Here is a 17,353-nt window from a genome sequence, read left to right on the forward strand (position 1 = left end):
CAACACGATTGGTAGCTACCTGGAACCAAGTGGAACATGGGGATGTTTTTTTGTTGTTGTCAATTAATCTCAGAAAACATTGAAGTGTTATTTACTATGAGATTATTAGGTCATTACCGTTTTAATAAATCGTTATTAAGTAACGTTGTAAGTAGTGGTCTGTAAAATAAAGTGTTACTGAAATTACCCTTATTAGCTGACCCATAATGCATTTAAGACAATTTACACAGACGTTTAAACAAAAAAAAATTATTCAACACTGTATTCATTTATGACACTAGTGTGGGAATGTTTGGCAGAGGATATTAGTTTTATGTCATAATAAGTCTCACAACCTTGAATCCTGAAGGCCATACATGTAAGACCAGAGTTACCATGAATCCTGAAGGTCATTACTATAAGACCAGTGTTACCATGAATCCTGAAGGTCATTACTATAAGACCAGTGTTACCATGAATCCTGAAGGTCATTACTATAAGACCAGTGTTACCATGAATCCTGAAGGTCATTACTATAAGACCAGTGTTACCATGAATCCTGAAGGCCATGGAATATAAGACCAGTGTTACCATGAATCCTGAAGGCCATCAATGTAAGACCAGTGTTACCATGAATCCTGAAGGCCATCAATATAAGACCAGTGTTACCATGAATCCTGAAGGTCATTACTATAAGACCAGTGTTACCATGAATCCTGAAGGCCATGGAATACAAGACCAGTGTTACCATGAATCCTGAAGGCCATGGAATATAAGACCAGTGTTACCATGAATCCTGAAGGCCATCAATATAAGACCAGTGTTACCATGAATCCTGAAGGCCATGGAATATAAGACCAGTGTTACCATGAATCCTGAAGGCCATGGAATATAAGACCAGTGTTACCATGAATCCTGAAGGCCATCAATATAAGACCAGTGTTACCATGAATCCTGAAGGCCATGGAATATAAGACCAGTGTTACCATGAATCCTGAAGGCCATGGAATATAAGACCAGTGTTACCATGAATCCTGAAGGCCATCAATATAAGACCAGTGTTACCATGAATCCTGAAGGCCATGGAATATAAGACCAGTGTTACCATGAATCCTGAAGGCCATGGAATATAAGACCAGTGTTACCATGAATCCTGAAGGCCATCAATATAAGACCAGTGTTACCATGAATCCTGAAGGTCATTACTATAAGACCAGTGTTACCATGAATCCTGAAGGTCATTACTATAAGACCAGTGTTACCATGAATCCTGAAGGCCATGGAATATAAGACCAGTGTTACCATGAATCCTAAAGGCCATAAATGTAAGACCAGTGTTACCATGAATCCTGAAGGCCATCAATATAAGACCAGTGTTACCATGAATCCTGAAGGTCATTACTATAAGACCAGTGTTACCATGAATCCTGAAGGCCATGGAATACAAGACCAGTGTTACCATGAATCCTGAAGGCCATGGAATATAAGACCAGTGTTACCATGAATCCTGAAGGCCATCAATATAAGACCAGTGTTACCATGAATCCTGAAGGCCATGGAATATAAGACCAGTGTTACCATGAATCCTGAAGGCCATGGAATATAAGACCAGTGTTACCATGAATCCTGAAGGCCATCAATATAAGACCAGTGTTACCATGAATCCTGAAGGCCATGGAATATAAGACCAGTGTTACCATGAATCCTGAAGGCCATGGAATATAAGACCAGTGTTACCATGAATCCTGAAGGCCATCAATATAAGACCAGTGTTACCATGAATCCTGAAGGCCATGGAATATAAGACCAGTGTTACCATGAATCCTGAAGGCCATGGAATATAAGACCAGTGTTACCATGAATCCTGAAGGCCATCAATATAAGACCAGTGTTACCATGAATCCTGAAGGCCATGGAATATTTAATTTGTTTTTCACCACCCACTCCCCTGGTTTCTCATGTGGCTGTTTCTCTCCCCTGGTTTCTCATGTGGCTGTTTTTCTCTCCCCTGGTTTCTCATGTGGCTGTTTCTCTCCCCTGGTTTCTCATGTGGCTATTTCTCTCCCCTGGTTTCTCATGTGGCTGTTTTTCTCTCCCCTGGTTTCTCAATTGGCTGTTTTTCTTTCCCCTGGTTTCTCAATTGGCTGTTTCTCTCCCCTGGTTTCTCATGTGTCTGTTTCTCTCCCCTGGTTTCTCATGTGGCTGTTTTTCTCTCCCCTGGTTTCTCAATTGGCTGTTTTTCTTTCCCCTGGTTTCTCAATTGGCTGTTTCTCTCCCCTGGTTTCTCATGTGGCTGTTTTTCTCTCCCCTGGTTTCTCATGTGGCTGTTTCTCTCCCCTGGTTTCTCATGTGGCTGTTTCTCTCCCCTGGTTTCTCATGTGGCTGTTTCTCTCCCCTGGTTTCTCATGTGGCTGTTTCTCTCCCCTGGTTTCTCATGTGGCTGTTTCTCTCCCCTGGTTTCTCATGTGGCTGTTTCTCTCCCCTGGTTTCTCATGTGGCTGTTTCTCTCCCCTGGTTTCTCATGCGTCTGTTTCTCTCCCCTGGTTTCTCATGTGTCTGTTTCTCTCCCCTGGTTTCTCATGTGGCTATTTCTCTCCCCTGGTTTCTCAATTGGCTGTTTTTCTTTCCCCTGGTTTCTCAATTGGCTGTTTCTCTCCCCTGGTTTCTCATGTGGCTGTTTCTCTCCCCTGGTTTCTCATGCGTCTGTTTCTCTCCCCTGGTTTCTAATGCGTCTGTTTCTCTCCCCTGGTTTCTCATGTGTCTGTTTCTCTCCCCTGGTTTCTCATGTGGCTGTTTCTCTCCCCTGGTTTCTCATGCGTCTGTTTCTCTCCCCTGGTTTCTCATGTGTCTGTTTCTCTCCCCTGGTTTCTCATGTGGCTATTTCTCTCCCCTGGTTTCTCAATTGGCTGTTTTTCTTTCCCCTGGTTTCTCAATTGGCTGTTTTTCTCTCCCCTGGTTTCTCATGTGGCTGTTTCTCTCCCCTGGTTTCTCATGTGGCTGTTTTTCTCTCCCCTGGTTTCTCAATTGGCTGTTTTTCTTTCCCCTGGTTTCTCAATTGGCTGTTTCTCTCCCCTGGTTTCTCATGTGGCTGTTTTTCTCTCCCCTGGTTTCTCATGTGGCTGTTTCTCTCCCCTGGTTTCTCATGTGGCTGTTTCTCTCCCCTGGTTTCTCATGTGGCTGTTTCTCTCCCCTGGTTTCTCATGTGGCTGTTTCTCTCCCCTGGTTTCTCATGTGGCTGTTTCTCTCCCCTGGTTTCTCATGTGGCTGTTTCTCTCCCCTGGTTTCTCATGTGGCTGTTTCTCTCCCCTGGTTTCTCATGTGTCTGTTTCTCTCCCCTGGTTTCTCATGTGGCTATTTCTCTCCCCTGGTTTCTCAATTGGCTGTTTTTCTTTCCCCTGGTTTCTCAATTGGCTGTTTCTCTCCCCTGGTTTCTCATGTGGCTGTTTCTCTCCCCTGGTTTCTCATGCGTCTGTTTCTCTCCCCTGGTTTCTCATGTGTCTGTTTCTCTCCCCTGGTTTCTCATGTGGCTATTTCTCTCCCCTGGTTTCTCAATTGGCTGTTTTTCTTTCCCCTGGTTTCTCAATTGGCTGTTTTTCTCTCCCCTGGTTTCTCATGTGGCTGTTTCTCTCCCCTGGTTTCTCATGCGTCTGTTTCTCTCCCCTGGTTTCTCATGTGTCTGTTTCTCTCCCCTGGTTTCTCATGTGGCTATTTCTCTCCCCTGGTTTCTCAATTGGCTGTTTTTCTTTCCCCTGGTTTCTCAATTGGCTGTTTTTCTTTCCCCTGGTTTCTCAATTGGCTGTTTTTCTCTCCCCTGGTTTCTCATGTGGCTGTTTTTCTCTCCCCTGGTTTCTCAATTGGCTGTTTTTCTTTCCCCTGGTTTCTCAATTGGCTGTTTCTCTCCCCTGGTTTCTCATGTGGCTGTTTTTCTCTCCCCTGGTTTCTCATGTGGCTGTTTCTCTCCCCTGGTTTCTCATGTGGCTGTTTCTTCCCTCTGGTTTCTCATGTGGCTGTTTTTCTCTCCCCTGGTTTCTCATGTGGCTGTTTCTCTCCCCTGGTTTCTCATGTGGCTGTTTCTTCCCTCTGGTTTCTCTTGTGGTAGTTTTTTTCCTTCTGGTTTCTGATATGGCTGTTTTTTTCCCAATGGCATGCTAACAGCATGTTTGATAGTACCAGGTGGGTGCTCCTTGTTCGGCAATGGAGGACCAATACCCACTGAGGAGAGGGTCCTATGGAGGAACTGACCGTCAGAGAAGTAGATGTGGTGCACTGATGAAGCGCTCCGGGCCTGTATGTCAGACAGTCTTCTCTCTGGCTGTGCCATCGATGCCCCCCTCCCTCCACCGAAGCTACACTGCCTTTCCAATCCAATCTGCCTCAACTCCAAGCCTTTCATCCCAATCCAAATAGAAACATTTAATCTCCATTTGTTGTTTGTTGATTTAGCTTTTTAAAATGTAACCTTTATTTAACTAGGCAAGTCAGTTAAGAACAAATTCTTATTTATAATGACGGCCTACCGGGGAACAGTGGGTTCACTGTCTTATTTAGGGGCAGAATGACAGATTTTTTTTATCTTGTCAGCTCGGGGATTCGATCCAGCAACCTTTCCGTTACTGGCCCAACTGCCGTCCCGATGCACCTTCAGATTCTTTTCTGTAATGAAATACAAGTTAAAAGGTCCAATGCAGTCTTTTTTTATATCTCAATATCAAATCATTTCTGGGTAACAATTAAGTCCCTTGCTGTGATTGTTTTCAATTAAAATGGTCAAAAAGAAACAAAAATAGCTTCATAACAAATTTCTCAAGCAAGAATGTATTTAGGACTGTGTCAGAGTATGGAGGGGAAAACTGAAAACTAGCTGTTATTGGCAGAGAGGTTTGGAACTCTTTCTTATTGGACTATTCATTAATTTACTTCCTGGTGATGTCACTAGGCAGGCCAAAACTCCATCCCACCAAAACAGGCTGAAATTTCAGGTGGTCATTTCAAACAGCTCTTACACTAAAATGACATTATCAAAATGTTCACAATTTCACAGTATAATTCCAAACTTATAGTGTGGAAATATATATAAAACACAGGACGTTATTGATTACGGTATTGATTGCACTGGTCCTTTAACAAAATTATTTTTTTATTAAAACAACATTGTTTATTAGTATCATATCCAGCCACCACAGATGTGATTGGCCAGTTGACAGTAGTTAGGGAGCTTAATGAAGCTCTATTGGCATTTTGGGGTGGCAGCGTAGCCTAGTGGTTAGAGTGTTGGACTAGTAATTGAAAGGTTGCAAGTTCAAATCCCCGAGCTGACAAGGTACAAATCTGTTCCTAGGCTGTCATTGAAAATAAGAGTTTGTCCTTAACTGACTTGCCTAGTTAAATAAATGGACTTGATAGTTTTTTTTTATTTGTCAGAAGTGGTTTCTCATGTGGCTGTTTTTAAAGGGACATTTCATATTCATTATCTCCAGCAGCACCACCCCAAAATCAACGTACAGTACCAGTCAAAAGTGTGGACACACCTACTCATTCCAGGGTTTTTCTTTTCTTTTTACTGTATTCGACAATGTAGAAAATTGTAAAAATAAAGAAAAACCCTTGAATGAGTAGGTGTGTCCAAACTTTTGACTGGTACTGTATGTGGAAATGGCGCGGTTGTATGTTTTGTAGTAAAAAAAATAAAAAAATTCAATGACATCAACCATTTAGTAATTTATTTTAAAAAAATGCACACTGACGATGCACACCGACGATGTCAACTGAAACACCTATCTTCCCATATGTTTTTTTTTTTACTACAAAACATAGAAACACGCCATTTTCACATCATGTTGATGTTGGGGTGATGCTGCAGATTATGAAAATGAAGTAGAATTTTTTTTAAATAAATTAGACTTGCGCAATGATAGTGTGTGGTCCTTTTACTACGACTCTGGAAACCATGCAGTTTATTCATCTACAGATGAAAGTACACGGTGATGAGCTTGATGCTCTTTTCGAATAAATATCGAAAGGTTCTGGTGACATGATACTTGGCTGCCGTTTGACAAATAAAAATAATCTTATTCATAATAATCTCATCATGTCGCCTATACTCACATTACACTATGAGTGCGAGCTGTTGGTTAGAGCACAGTGCCAAGACCAGAGTGGCACATTACACTACACTATGAGTGCGAGCTGTTGGTTAGAGCACAGTGCCAAGACCAGAGTGGCACATTACACTACACTATGAGTGTGAGCTGTTGGTTAGAGCACAGTGCCAAGACCAGAGTGGCACATTACACTACACTATGAGTGTGAGCTGTTGGTTAGAGCACAGTGCCAAGACCAGAGTGGCACATTACACTACACTATGAGTGTGAGCTGTTGGTTAGAGCACAGTGCCAAGACCAGAGTGGCACATTACACTACACTATGAGTGTGAGCTGTTGGTTAGAGCACAGTGCCAAGACCAGAGTGGCACATTACACTACACTATGAGTGCGAGCTGTTGGTTAGAGCACAGTGCCAAGACCAGAGTGGTACATTACACTACACTATGAGTGTGAGCTGTTGGTTAGAGCACAGTGCCAAGACCAGAGTGGCACATTACATTACACTATGAGTGTGAGCTGTTGGTTAGAGCACAGTGCCAAGACCAGAGTGGCACATTACACTACACTATGAGTGCGAGCTGTTGGTTAGAGCACAGTGCCAAGACCAGAGTGGCACATTACACTACACTATGAGTGCGAGCTGTTGGTTAGAGCACAGTGCCAAGACCAGAGTGGCACATTACATTACACTATGAGTGAGCTGTTGGTTAGAGCACAGTGCCAAGACCAGAGTGGCACATTACACTACACTATGAGTGTGAGCTGTTGGTTAGAGCACAGTGCCAAGACCAGAGTGGCACATTACATTACACTATGAGTGAGCTGTTGGTTAGAGCACAGTGCCAAGACCAGAGTGGCACATTACACTACACTATGAGTGTGAGCTGTTGGTTAGAGCACAGTGCCAAGACCAGAGTGGCACATTACACTACACTATGAGTGTGAGCTGTTGGTTAGAGCACAGTGCCAAGACCAGAGTGGCACATTACACTACACTATGAGTGAGCTGTTGGTTAGAGCACAGTGCCAAGACCAGAGTGGCACATTACACTACACTATGAGTGTGAGCTGTTGGTTAGAGCACAGTGCCAAGACCAGAGTGGCACATTACACTACACTATGAGTGAGCTGTTGGTTAGAGCACAGTGCCAAGACCAGAGTGGTACATTACACTACACAATGAGTGTGAGCTGTTGGTTAGAGCACAGTGCCAAGACCAGAGTGGCACATTACATTACACTATGAGTGTGAGCTGTTGGTTAGAGCACAGTGCCAAGACCAGAGTGGCACATTACACTACACTATGAGTGCGAGCTGTTGGTTAGAGCACAGTGCCAAGACCAGAGTGGCACATTACACTACACTATGAGTGCGAGCTGTTGGTTAGAGCACAGTGCCAAGACCAGAGTGGCACATTACATTACACTATGAGTGAGCTGTTGGTTAGAGCACAGTGCCAAGACCAGAGTGGCACATTACACTACACTATGAGTGTGAGCTGTTGGTTAGAGCACAGTGCCAAGACCAGAGTGGCACATTACACTACACTATGAGTGTGAGCTGTTGGTTAGAGCACAGTGCCAAGACCAGAGTGGCACATTACACTACACTATGAGTGTGAGCTGTTGGTTAGAGCACAGTGCCAAGACCAGAGTGGCACATTACACTACACTATGAGTGAGCTGTTGGTTAGAGCACAGTGCCAAGACCAGAGTGGCACATTACATTACACTATGAGTGAGCTGTTGGTTAGAGCACAGTGCCAAGACCAGAGTGGCACATTACACTACACTATGAGTGAGCTGTTGGTTAGAGCACAGTGCCAAGACCAGAGTGGTACATTACACTACACTATGAGTGCGAGCTGTTGGTTAGAGCACAGTGCCAAGACCAGAGTGGCACATTACACTACACTATGAGTGAGCTGTTGGTTAGAGCACAGTGCCAAGACCAGAGTGGTACATTACACTACACTATGAGTGTGAGCTGTTGGTTAGAGCACAGTGCCAAGACCAGAGTGGTACATTACATTACACTATGAGTGAGCTGTTGGTTAGAGCACAGTGCCAAGACCAGAGTGGCACATTACACTACACTATGAATGCGAGCTGTTGGTTAGAGCACAGTGCCAAGACCAGAGTGGCACATTACACTACACTATGAGTGTGAGCTGTTGGTTAGAGCACAGTGCCAAGACCAGAGTGGCACATCCGCTATATAACGCAACGCATCTAGTAACAGAACCATAAGAGAAGTGGAAAATGCGATGGAAACCTATTTAACTTGTCATTTTTATTCGGTACATGGAATTTGAAATGCAAATATATATATATATATTTTTTTTTTTATGTGCGCTACGTCATCACGCACAGCCTTTTATCCGCAACAAGTACATTTGACGGAAGCGCATCTCTGGTGGGAAAATGCATGTATTTTTTTAATGAGGATTTTAGAATATTCGCATACAATTTTTTTGTTGCCAATTGGATGGAAACCTAGCGACTGGCTTATGGCACTAATAGGCTTTGTACTTTCTTTTCACCCCATCTGCATCCAGATAGAATGCCAGATTTAATTATGGTGTAGTGTCCCCTCGTGTTTATTGTCCAGCAGTATTTTCCCTTAGTCTCTACATAAAGCTTTGAAGTATATTTCTCTCCTCCTGGAAATCGAGGGGGGGGGGGGGGGGGGGGGGAATGCATGACCTAAATTCCAAACTGTGTTTTAAAAAGAATTTGCTCCTTCTCTAAAACTTTAAAAGAGGCATGGATCAAACGTTTGTGCTATTACATCCTAGTAGATCACTCATTGGGTTTAGTGAAAACACACATTTGGATTAAAAGATTTGGATCTCAAGTATTTTTTTGCTATTTTAAATAATTGAGATTTACCACATTAACACTTTACTGGAAGTTCCTTCTTATGAAATGTTGTTGAAAACATAAAAGGTTCAACCAAAGTTAGAAAACCTAAAATAATAGAACCATATTTCTTTTGTATTGTGGTATATTTTTTTTTTGTGGTGTCATAGACTTCAAAATGAACAGTTCTTCTTTAGAAATTTCGACATGTCAACTTTCGTTAGCAGATTGTGTGATCTCTCCTGGCTAATTGCATCACCTGCAGTTGAGAAACATGGAAGGTGAAGACACTCAAGTGCACGTCGAAGAGCTCTGACAAGATGGGACGGGTACATGCCGTGTCTCTCTTCTCCCACCACCAGGGTACTGGGTCTTGAGGTGTGGGAAGTGAAGGCTTCTGTACAACTGCATCTTGTTGTGAACTCATTGAATGATGGCTGTACAGGGTGGCTCTGCGTTGTTTTCTTGAGCTATTTTTCCACGTTTTCAAAGAGCTCCTCTAAGGCGGACTTTTTGGTCTTCTTGTGACATTCTTGGGAAGAGAAAAAGGTGGTGCTTTATGCTTAAACAAAAATGGTGCTTAAGCAAGCATTGTTTTAATTCAAACTTATTGTTTAGTTGTACCTGAATTACTTCTGATCAATGCCAATAGTAGAATGGCGCTGGAGAGGATGGCTAACGTCTCATGTGCTCCTAACCAACTGTGTTATTTGTTAATTTTTTTGCATTGTTTGTAACTTATTTTGTACATAATGTTGTTGCTACCGTCTCTTATGACCGAAAATAACTTCTGGACATCAGAACAGCGATTACTCACCACGAATTGGTAGAAGTTTTTTCTTTTAACGAGTTCGACGAGTCCGACGCGAAGGATATACTGCTTTCCCGGGAACAGGCCCAAATTCCCGTCATTTGCGTGAAGAGAAGACGGAGAAAAAGGGGGCGGAGGTCGGGCTGCGTTCTGAGAATTCGTAGGTGAGCGAGTAAACCCCCACTGCCATCCGTTCTATTGGCAAACATGCAATCATTGGAAAATAAAATTGATGTCCTACGAGCAAAATGAAACTTCCAAAGTGACATTAAAAACTGTAATATCTTATGTTTCACCGAGTAGTGGCTGAACGACGACATGAACAACAGGCATTACACTGTAATGGTGCACGATATCTAAGGAAGTCTCAAGGTTTTGCTCACCTGAGGTAGAGTATCTCGTGATAAGCTGTAGACCACACTATTTTTTGTAGCTGTCTACATACCACCACAGACCGATGCTGGCATTAAGACCGCACTCAATGAGCTGTATACGGGCATAAGCAAGCAAGAAAATGCTCATCCAGAGGCGGCGCTCTTAGTGGACGGGGACTTTAATGTAGGGAAACTTAAATCCGGTTTTAGCAAATTTCCACCAGCATGTTAAATGTGCAACCAGAGGAGAAAAAAAACTCTAGACCACCTTTACTCCACACGCAGAGATACGTACAAAGCTCTCCCTCACCTTCCATTTTGGCAAATCTGACCATAATTCTATCCTCCTGATTCTGGCTTACAAGCAAAAATTAAAGCAGGAATTACCAGTGACTCAGTCAATGAAAAAGTGGTCAGATGAAGCAGATGCTAAGCTACAGGACTGTTTTGCTAGCACAGACTGGAATATGTTCTGGGATTCTTCCGGAGGCATTGAGGAGTACACAACATCAGTCATTGGCTTCATCAATAAGTGCATCGATGAAGTCGTCCCCACAGTGACTGTACATACATACCAGAAGCCATGGATAACAGGCAACATCTGCACTGAGCTAAAGGGTAGAGCTGCCGCTTTCAAGGAGCGGAACTCTAACACAGAAGCTTATAAGAAATCCTGCTTTGCCCGCTGACGAACCATCAAACAGGCAAAGTGTCAATACAGGACTAAGATTGAATCGTACTACACTGACTCCGACAGTCGTCGGATGTGGCAGGGCTTGCAAACTATTACAGACAAATCGGAGCACAGCCGAGAGCTGCCCAGTGACACGAGCCTTCCAGACGAGCCCAATTACTTCTATGCTCACTTCGAGGCAAGTAACACTGAAACATGCATGAGAGCATCAGCTGTTCTGGACGACTGTGTGATCACGCTCTGCGCAGCCGATGTGAGTAAGACCTTTAAACAGGTCAACATTCACAAGGCCGCAGGGCCAGATGGATTACCAGGATGTTTACTCCGAGCATGTGCTGACCAACTGGCAAGTGTCTTCACTGACATTTTCAACCTCTCCCTTTCTGAGTCTGTAATACCAACATGTTTCAAGCAGACCATCATAGTCCCTGTGCCCAAGAACACTAAGGTAACCTGCCTAAATGACTACCGACCCGTAGCACTCACGTCTGTGGCCATGAAGTGCTTTGAAAGGCTGGTCATGGCTCACATCAACACCATTATCCCAGAAACCCTAGACCCACTCCAATTTGCAAACCGCCCTAACAGATACACAGATGATGCAATCTCTATTGCACTCCACACTGCCTGAACAAAAGGAACACCTATGTGTGAATGCTATTCATTGACTACAGCTCAGCATTTAACACCATAGTGCCCTCAAAGCTCATCACTAAGCTAAGGATCCTGGGACTAAAAACCTCCCTCTGCAACTGGATCCTGGACTTCCTGACGAGCCTCCCCCAGGTGGTAAGGGTAGGTAACAACATATCCGCCACGCTGATCCTCAACACGGGGGCCCATCAGGGGTGAGTGCTCATTCCCCTCCTGTACTCCCTGCTCACTCATGACTGCACGGCCAGGCACGTCTCCAACACCCTCATTAATTTTGCCGATGACACAACAGTGGTAGGCCTTATCACCGACAACGAGGAGACAGCCTATAGGGAAGAGGTCAGAGACCTGGCTGTGTGGTGCCAGGACAACAACCTTTCCCTCAACGTGATCAAGACAAAGGAGATGATTGTGGACTACAGGAAAAGGAGCACACCCCTATTCTCATCGACGGGGCTGTAGTAGAGCAGGTTGAGAGCTTCAAGTTCCTTGGTGTCCACATCACCAACAAACTAACATGGTCCAAGCACACCAAGACAGTTGTGAAGAGGGCACGACAAAACCTATTCCACCTCAGGAGACTGAAAAGATTTGGCATGGGTCCTCAGATCTTCAAAAAGTTATACAGCTGCACCATCAAGAGCATCCTGACTGGTTGCATCACTGCCTGTTATGGCAACTGCTCGGCCTCCGACCGCAAGGCACTACAGAGGGTAGTACATCACTGGGGCCAAGCTTCCTGCCATCCAGGACCTCTATACAAGGTGGTGTCAGAGGAAGGCCCTAAAAATTGTCAAAGACTCCAGCCACCCTAGTCATAGACTGTTCTCTCTGCTACCGCATGGCAAGCGGTACCGGAGTGCCAAGACTAGGTCCAAGAGGCTTCTAAACAGCTTCTACCCCCAAGCCATAAGACTCCAAAACATCTAATCAAATGGCTACCCAGACCATTTGATTTGTCCACCCCTCGCCCCCTCTTTTAAACTGCTGCTACTCTGTTATTATCTATGCATAGTCGCTTTAATAACTCTACCTACATGTACATATTACCTCAATTACCTCAACTAATTAGTGCCCCCGCACATTGACTCTGTACCAATAGCCCCCAGTATATAGCCTCGCTATTGTTATTTTACTGCTGCTCTTTAATTATTTGTTACTTTTATTTGTTATTCTTATTTGAATTCATTTTTTGGTGTACATTTTTATTTTTTAACTGCATTATTGGTTAGGGGCTTGTTAGTAAGCATTTCACTGTGAGGTCTACAGTGTTGTATTTGGCTCATGTGACAAATACAGTTTGATTTGATAATACCTGAGTGCTTTAGTAAAATAAAAGACCATTCTAGAACTCTCAAAAATCCTCCATGCATTATTTTTCCAGCACATTATGCAAAAGCAAGAGATGGAACGAAAAAGAAGGCATAGAAATAAACCATGGAGGATATAATGTGAACAGCAGTAGCGGCACAAAACAGAGGGAAAAGAAAACAAATGTTAATAAATCTTAGTCTTTCTTTGAAGCAGCAGTGTACATCTGCTCGCTGAGATCCTGTTGTTAGTGAGAGAACTAGGCCACTAGAAGACTGGTTATTTGGACGACCCAATTACCTTAGGAACGGAGGACATGATAAATGCAGCCAAACAGATGGTCAAACATACTGTTGGTTTTACTCTCAGACCCTCAGGTTTTGGGTGATAAGATCAGTTGCTATACATTCAATTATTTTTATTTGTCTCAGGCCGGGATTCAAACCGTCAAAGATTAGCAACATCTCACCACATGGCGATCGAGTTTTATAATATTTACGTCCTGTTGTGGTGTAAACACAGTAGAGCCGACAAATCCACAGTCTACGTCCCAGTAACTCAGGCAGGTAAAATCCTATTTGTTTTCTATGTGTTCGCAGACAAAAGCTGGAATTGCCCTGCTGTATAACAAGGAGACCAGTAATACTTATGATGTTCGTCTGAAGCTGACTAAAGAGGTGTTGACCATACAGAAGCTGGATGTGGTTTGCACGAGAGGGTGTGACCCACAATTAAATGTAAGTACTTAAGATCTATCTTGACATTAAGGGGTCGCATGGGTGTCATAGTGGGCTTTCCTATACTTGGATTAACCAGGTACACATAACTAACCCTTTAAACTCAAACTGGTATTTGTGTGTGAATATATTTGTGTTCCTGTTACTCGGCGTTCATCGAAGGTGACCTGAAGTGACTTCAGTTCCGTTCACATTAATACCTGATGATGACGACAACTCAGCTGGCTTTTCACTTCCTGATACTGATGTCATAGCTCACGATAGCTTCAGTTGGATGTAATTGGGGACAGGAAAGATCTGACTCACATTTAGCTTTAGTATGGTCGTCAATTGTATAGCGTACATATACTGTATTGAAAATCTATAGTAATGGAAGTATCTTCTTTATGTTAGCATGGAGGCATTCTGTATCTGTCAATGTTAGGGTTTTGAGAGTGAGGATAATTGGAGGATGCACACTCAGGTGTTATCCTCCAACCTTGTTTCAACATTTCAAGATTATTTTACCAAGGTCAATTCCCATTTTTTAAAGCACAGAACTGTCGTTCTCCGAAGGCAGGCAGCTGGAGGTCTGGGCCTAAGCATCAAAGTAAGTGGTTACATTTTCATCAATAGAACATCTAAAGTGTATTGGACCTTTTATAAGAGATTCTAGACTCTGTTATAACAAACCTTAACGCAATGGTAAATCTAAGCGCAGGTGGTAGTCAGAAATATTTTTGTTGTTGTTGCTATTTTCACTATTACAATTATCAGCTGACTTGCTGGCGTTGGCGAGAAAGAGCTGGATTGTGATGAATATACAAGTTGTGGGTGTGTTGAGGCTTGGCCCTTCACTGGCCAATCAGAACGTGCTCCATGGTGAAATATGTGGTTGCTTCCACGTTGTGTATTTAGGGTCTTTTATGCATTGCCTTGGAATCAACTCCAATTCCAATGTTGATCCATTATAGTTTGTTAAATGGCTTAACAGAAATGAAATAACAGAATGTAGACCTATCTTTGTTAAATATGATTAACTTTGAACCCATTTGCTGTCCACATTGTTCTAAGCAATTGCATGTTTTCAATAGCATTCACACTGATATAGGGGCTAGGCTTACTGTAAATTAAATGATGGCTGAGAATGGACTTGCCAAACATTGTCAATATGCAAGATTAAATTCATTATTGATAAGGCCTAACAAGAGAACAAATAATTCTAATCAAATTCGAAACAAAACGAAACAACAACCTGTTTTAAATAGGCTATGTCACACTTACAGGCATCATCATTTCTCCCTGTGGACATATAACATTAATACGACTCAGACTATGGAGGGTTTTACGCACGTCCAAAACGGGACGTTCAGGTCTAAAATAATGTGGGCCTGTCTACAATACATAGATTAAAAAGGAATGTCGGCTCACTGTTTTACTCCTCTCAAACTTTATATTTTAATTAAGCTTTGGTGATTAAGATTTATTTCCAAGCGGTCTCAGGAGCCAAACCGTTTATCGACAGTCTTGACTACTTTGCAATTGCATTGGGCAGAACAAAAAAAAGAATCCTTCATTGAGAGGAGAGGAGTCTATGCTTTGTTTTCAATCAAATAAAACAAAATGGGGAAAAAGTTTCGTTTTTTCTGTTTCCAAATAAGAAGTATAACGGCACTAAAAGCACGTTTAGGCTACTCTTGTTCCATGCACATATGGGCAGTGTGCATCACGGCTGGATAGGCTGTGTTTCAGCTGTCAGAATTCATGACATAACCAACTGTGTTACCACTAAAACCAGATTTTGGTTGGTCTTAAATATCCGTCTCAGAGCTGCCAGAAATTAGCACTTTGGACACGCCTCAAATATTTCCACCCCTCCCATCTGAGCACAAGCGAGGTGACATAAGACAGGTAAACTGCCGAACCTGGTTTTTACATGACGGAATTGCTAACTAACGTGCGTTTGATACTAGTGCCGCCTTTGTCATTATGGGGTATCGTGTGTAGATTGAAAAAAACGATTTAATCCATTTTAGAATAAGGCTGTAACGTAACAAAATGTGGAAAAAGTCAAGGGGTCTGAATACTTTCTGAATGCACTATATATATAGAAATGTTACACATGTTACACATTTAAAAATGACCTTTCTCTTGTGTCTCCCAGGGGGGTGCTGAGCATAAAGTGCCTGTGGTCATTTCAAAGATGTTTAAAGATCAAGTAGGTAAGGCAGTATTGAACATTTCTACCAGTGATGTGGACTGAAACATCTGACGGTGATGTGGACTGAAACGTCTGACGGTGATGTGGACTAAAATATCTACCGGTGATGTGGACTGAAACATCTGACGGTGATGTGGACTGAAACGTCTGACGGTGATGTGGACTGAAACGTCTGACGGTGATGTGGACTGAAACGTCTGACGGTGATGTGGACTGAAACGTCTGACGGTGATGTGGACTAAAATATCTGACAGTGATGTGGACTGAAACATCGGACGGTGATGTGGACTGAAACATCTGACAGTGATGTGGACTGAAACATCTGACGGTGATGTGGACTGAAACATCCTACGGTGATGTGGACTGAAACATCGGACGGTGATGTGGACTGAAACATCGGACAGTGATGTGGACTGAAACATCTGACAGTGACGTGGACTGAAACATCGGACGGTGACGTGGACTGAAACATCGTACAGTGATGTGGACTGAAACATCGGACAGTGATGTGGACTGAAACATCCGACATGTTTAGTACCGTTATCAACGATATCAATATACAACACTTTAGGTTATGTTCCACTCATGTTTATACGTTTCTATGTCAGGTAATTATTGTATTACTACGTGGGTAACCTGAATGCAGTTGATCAACTGTACATGGAAATATGCTGACGAGGTATATAAAACAATCGTTTAATTGTAACGAATAGGAACTAGACCCATTCTGTTAGAGCCTCCCACTGCTCAGGATAACCCTGAGATTGAACCCTAAAATAGAAGGGCATCTTCTCTTTTGCCACATCCCCCAATTCCTTTCTGGTAGTGAAAGCAGAAAAGCATGCCTCTAATAAGCCAGAGAGGAACGTGCTTCTAGTAAGCCAGATAGGAACATGCTTCTAGTCACCCAGAGAGGAACATGCCTCTAATAACCCAGAGAGGAACATGCCTCTAATAAGCCAGAGAGGAACGTGCTTCTAGTCAGCCAGAGAGGAACATACTTCTAGTCACCCAGAGAGGAACATACTTCTAGTCACCCAGAGAGGAACATGCCTCAGAGGAAAGTTAACATGCTTCTAGTCTCCCAGAGAGGAACATTCTTCTAGTCACCCAGAGAGGAACATGCCTCAGAGGAAAGTTAACATGCTTCTAGTCACCCAGAGAGGAACATACTTCTAGTCACCCAGAGAGGAACATGCTTCTTGTCACCCAGAGAGGAACATGCCTCAGAGGAAAGTTAACATGCTTCTAGTCACCCAGAGAGGAACATACTTCTAGTCACCCAGAGAGGAACATGCTTCTAGTCACCCAGAGAGGAATATGCTTCTAGTCACCCGGGGCAGCCCCGAGAGGGAACATGCTTCTAGTCACCCAGAGAGGAACATGCTTCTAGTCACCCAGAGAGGAACATACTTCTAGTCACCCAGAGAGGAACATGCCTCCGAGAGGAAAGTTAACATGCTTCTAGTCACCCAGAGAGGAACATGCTTCTAGTCACCCAGAGAGGAACATGCTTCTTGTCACCCAGAGAGGAGCCAGTCCCCGGGGCATGCTTCTAGTCACCCAGAGAGGCAGCCGCACCCGGGGATGCTTCTAGTCACCCAGAGAGGAACATGCTTCTAGTCACC

At 43.3% G+C, this 17,353-nt stretch overlaps 1 protein-coding gene across 1 annotated transcript in view; it reads left to right on the top strand.

The window, feature by feature from the left end:
* Positions 1 to 9,277: 9,277 nt before the first annotated feature.
* LOC106606698 (gamma-2-syntrophin) overlaps positions 9,278 to 17,353 on the top strand; it is a 63,136-nt gene continuing 55,060 nt past the window's right edge. The window contains exons 1-4 of the mRNA XM_082957486.1: positions 9,278 to 9,307; positions 13,388 to 13,525; positions 14,058 to 14,114; positions 15,669 to 15,726. Coding sequence (XP_082813612.1) covers positions 9,278 to 9,307; positions 13,388 to 13,525; positions 14,058 to 14,114; positions 15,669 to 15,726 — 283 coding nt within the window. The remainder of the gene's footprint in view (positions 9,308 to 13,387; positions 13,526 to 14,057; positions 14,115 to 15,668; positions 15,727 to 17,353) is intronic.

Source organism: Salmo salar, chromosome 01, assembly GCF_965601325.2.
Source record: "Salmo salar chromosome 01, fSalSal1, whole genome shotgun sequence".
Lineage (NCBI taxonomy): Eukaryota > Metazoa > Chordata > Actinopteri > Salmoniformes > Salmonidae > Salmo > Salmo salar.